Source organism: Micromesistius poutassou (genome assembly GCF_964030765.1).
Source record: "Micromesistius poutassou genome assembly, contig: SCAFFOLD_5847, whole genome shotgun sequence".
NCBI classification, from domain to species: Eukaryota; Metazoa; Chordata; class Actinopteri; order Gadiformes; family Gadidae; genus Micromesistius; species Micromesistius poutassou.
Window position 1 is genome coordinate 4,263 of NW_028178586.1, and position 4,242 is coordinate 8,504.

Below are 4,242 nucleotides of genomic sequence, written 5' to 3' on the forward strand. Positions count from 1 at the left end.
CTCATCAGGCAGTATGCTATACTTCTAGTAGATCATTTAATGATCTGCAAAACTACAACAACGACAACTGGGATCACGTGTCTATACACAGCTTTGAGTGAACTGGCCGCCTGTCACTCTTCGTGACAGGCAGGGGTTGATTTGAAAGGGCTTTTAATAAAGGCCATTTCCCCGTGAATCAGGTGTTTGTGGTGATGGCCCAGGCTTGGTGGTTGAACACACATTCACAGGCAAGCTCCCTGCTTTGAGAAATGTCATCAGATGCGGCTGCTCTTTCATACTTATTTTTATTTATTTATTTTCTTTCATCCGCTTGGTTTTTTCACCAACGCCGTTTAAATTTTGTAATCTATGTTCATGTCAACCCTCTTCGATCTTTGTGCCTCAATTGCGTTGCGTTAGTTTTTTTCTGATTTTACGAGCGAATGTAAAAGGTGTAGGCCTATGCACCGCCGAAATACACAGCATTTCAGCTGTGTATGAGCGGCACATCTCTCTGCAGCCATCATTACTGCCTCAGCACGCGTCAGGTAGGAATTCCATGTAGCCTGCGGTTTTACCTCTCTGCCCTCATCCTTCCTCTCTCGCTTTGTCTCAGCTCTGTCTATCTCTGTCTCTCTGTCGCTCTACTGGTTTTCCACTGTACACCACACAACACAGAATCGCGAAGAAGGCCACATACTGTCACGGGGCCTGTGCGAACCACATGTTAACTTGCTTCCTTCAGCGGGACACTTTTTTGGTTTTTCCCTCCATTCCCCTCCAGGGGCTTCCCGAGGCCCTCCACCCTCTGACCCTTGCTGTTGTGTTTTGTTAGGAGCCCTGTGTTAATAATTCATCCCTTTGTGCCGTAAGTTGTGTCCTTCACATGGCAGATGTGAGGTAAACGGGCGGCGGGTCGCGTGCGTGTTTGACCCTCTGTTTGAGTGGACCCAGCCATCACTGCCCTGAACTCCACCGTATGTATCACCTGAACTCCACCGTAAAGTCCCTTTGGATGAAAGTGAAGATGAAATAAAGGACTACATGTGTTGACGATCGTCATCCAGGGGAAAACAACACAAGACGTGAGAAGGAAAGTACAAGTTAGGTCTCATACATGAGGCTGGCTGTTGTGGAAGAAATCAAACGTGACAACTGAGACAAAATGCAAAGCATCCTACGCACGAATGGAAAGACGTTTTTCCTGCTTACTCTTGGTTAGCGACGCTTATCTGAAACTCAACGTGTGGTCGACTAACACATACAAAGATTCATTTCCTTTTTTTTTTTTTTTTTTTGCTTTACGAAATGCTCAGAGACACGCTTCAGAGACACGTCAGGCGGGTGTGAATGGTTACCCGGGTCTGATCCGTCAGCCTGGCTAGACTGATCCTGCACACTGAAGGGGTTCAAGTAAGGTACGCATTTCTTTCTTGTTATTTGGGCGGATGTTTTTAAAAACTGCAGTTTCAGTTCACTTTTACTGAAGCGCGACCTCCGAACTCTAAAGGTCAGAATGGATTGTAATATTTTTACACAGTGTACCTATTACCTATTGTGTATCTGTACAGTGTGTATTTGTACAGTGCATACAGTGCATCTCACAGTCTGTTGAAATGTAACGTTGCTTTTGTTTTCAAAATCTTCAAATGAGGGATAATGTTAAGCATAATTGGAATTGAATTACCCTCCGAGTGCTATTTTAATTTAATTTAATATTAATTGGCTTGATCTTTTTTTTGTGTGCGTGTATCATCACAAACAAACACATGCCCCCCCCCCCACACACACACACACACACACACACACACACACACACACACAGAAACTCACACCTGCATTTGTTCATTGCCTGTTTTGTGTATCATTTGTGATTGTGAGTCAAGCTGAATCTAAAGTGAACTTTTGGGTTAGGTTTCGGAACTATGAATGCCATGTGAAGCCGTCAGCGTTGAGAAGTCACGTATGGGGTCAGACGAAAAATAACAACTGCCTTTAAAAGCCTATATATATCCCCAAGGGAACTTCAAGAAGCAGAAACGAACCGATCCATCCACAATGACGAGCACGTGTCACAACCACACCAACGCCGCGTGCGCCGTGGAAGAGCTCCAGGTGATCGCCTACAGCCCGCTCTTCATCCTGGGCCTCCTGCTCAACGCCACGGCGCTGTGGGCCTTCGTCGGGAGACGACGTCACGTACTGTGGACCGACACCCACGTCTACATGCTCAACCTCATGGTCGCCGACCTCACCCTCGTCGTCTTCCTCCCCTTCAGGATCGTGGACGCCGTCCACTGTCTGGGCAAGACCTACCTGTGCACGTTCCTCATCTCGGTGCACTACGTCAACATGTACGCCAGCATCCTGACCACCACGGCCCTGAGCGTGCACCGCTTCCTGCTGGTCCGCTTCCCTCACAGATACAGACGGGGCAACAAGAACAGGGCCGCCGTGGTTTGTTTGTTTATTTGGGCGGGGGTCATAGCCGTGTGCGTCGGGTTCAGCTCGGACAACTACCCCGAAAAGCTGTGGACGTGTTTTGAGAGGCGTAAAGACGACCCGATCCAGCAGTCTTTCCTCGCGCTGCTGGTGACCGCGGGCTTTCTCGTTCCACTATTGATCGTCGTCTGTTGCTCGAGCCAGATCATATATGTCCTGACGAGGGCCGACGATAACTCCAGGGAGAAGAAAGGTATTGTTGGCATAGTGACAGCCAACATGATTGTATTTATTTTCTGTTATACGCCCATACACGCGAGCTTACTTCTGAACTACTTGGGGAAGGCACCTGAGCCCTGTTGGCCGGCGTCCATGAACGCGCACTACTTTTTGCTCATATCTGAATGGATCGCTACCACAAACTGCTGCTTGGATTCAGTGAGTTACTACTTTCTGTTTAAATCTTTGAGGAAAGAGGAAATTAATAGAGGATAGATTACTTAGAGGAAATGAAATTGCTAGTTGAAACTAGAATGCAAGTTATCTATTTTTCTGTATTCATTCCAAGTGTAGGCCTAGCTGTCTTTATGTAGATGGTCAAAGATAACCATCTAGAACCACCATAGATAGATGTTTATTATATATCTATATATCTATATGTTTATTATATACATATAGATGTTTATTAAATATATATATATGTTTTAATATATATAAATATATATAAATATATACATATTTGCTCTCTGTCAAAATGAGACCATCTCCAATTTTATTTGAGCCTTTATGTAACTGTTGTATATGGCATACATATAAATGTACATATTTATTCAAATAAGAGCATCTCAAACATGTTGATTATAAAATAAGATTTTTGTGGTCATGTTTCTTTGTACACACACACACACACACACACACACACACACACACACACACACACACACACACACACACACACACACACACACACACACACACACACCTGACACACGCAGGCAATAACACACACACACACACACACACACACACACACACACACACACACACACACACCTGACACACGCAGGCAATAACACACACACACACACACACACAAACACACGAGGATATTTACATAGATATTTCGTTTTTTCATCCTTTAGTTTACCAAATTTGTCTCCGTGCGATGTTCAAAAGCATATACTCAAAGTAAAGAGCAACTTGTATTCTTATAACTCCATTATTACTTTTGGAAAGATTAATTATTCCATAATTAAACTAAATATAAAATATGTTTGAGCGTCAGACCGTCGGTAATCTTAAATCAAAAAACACGCGGAATATGGAGGAAACCTGCAAGCGAATCCAGGAACAATCAGAACCACTGCTCAGCTCCCTCTGGTGGAGGAAAAAATAAAGGGCTCAAACGACATGTAAATAGGCCCACAGAATCTAACAGCATCCAGTTAAGAAATCAGCAAATAAAGTCCCCATTTACTTCGTGGGAGCTTTGTAGAATGTAAATAAGGTCCATCATATGTGATCTTGGTCAGCCTCTTATGAGCTGCCATTGTCTTAGCACAGTATGTTATGTCACTCAGACTTTCCTGTCCAAGCCATCCCATATTTGCAGGCTGACCAAATGGGATCATAAATTACCCCCCCCCTCCCCCCCCCCCCCTCTGCAAGCTGCAGAAGGATGTTTCAAGAGTTTTACTCTTTTATATATAAATTTATACCCTAGCATTATAACATAACGTGCTACATAACTACGGCATATATAATTATTGTAAACATAATGTTGTGGATAGACAAATCAATAAAAGTCAAAGGATAAAA

At 43.9% G+C, this 4,242-nt stretch overlaps 1 protein-coding gene across 1 annotated transcript; it reads left to right on the top strand.

Annotated features, from left to right (window-relative positions):
* The first annotated feature begins 2,008 nt into the window (after positions 1–2,008).
* On the top strand, positions 2,009–3,032 carry LOC311373551 (G-protein coupled receptor 35-like). The gene has a single exon (XM_084490294.1). It carries the CDS (start codon positions 2,041–2,043, stop codon positions 2,917–2,919), a length of 879 nt encoding a protein of 292 aa, XP_084346420.1. The 5' UTR covers positions 2,009–2,040; the 3' UTR covers positions 2,920–3,032.
* The last annotated feature ends 1,210 nt before the right edge of the window (positions 3,033–4,242 follow it).

What these genes read in the sequence shown, in the direction of transcription:
- LOC311373551 (XM_084490294.1), top strand. Translation starts at nt 2,041, where the DNA reads ATGACGAGCACGTGTCACAACCACACCAACGCCGCGTGCGCCGTGGAA.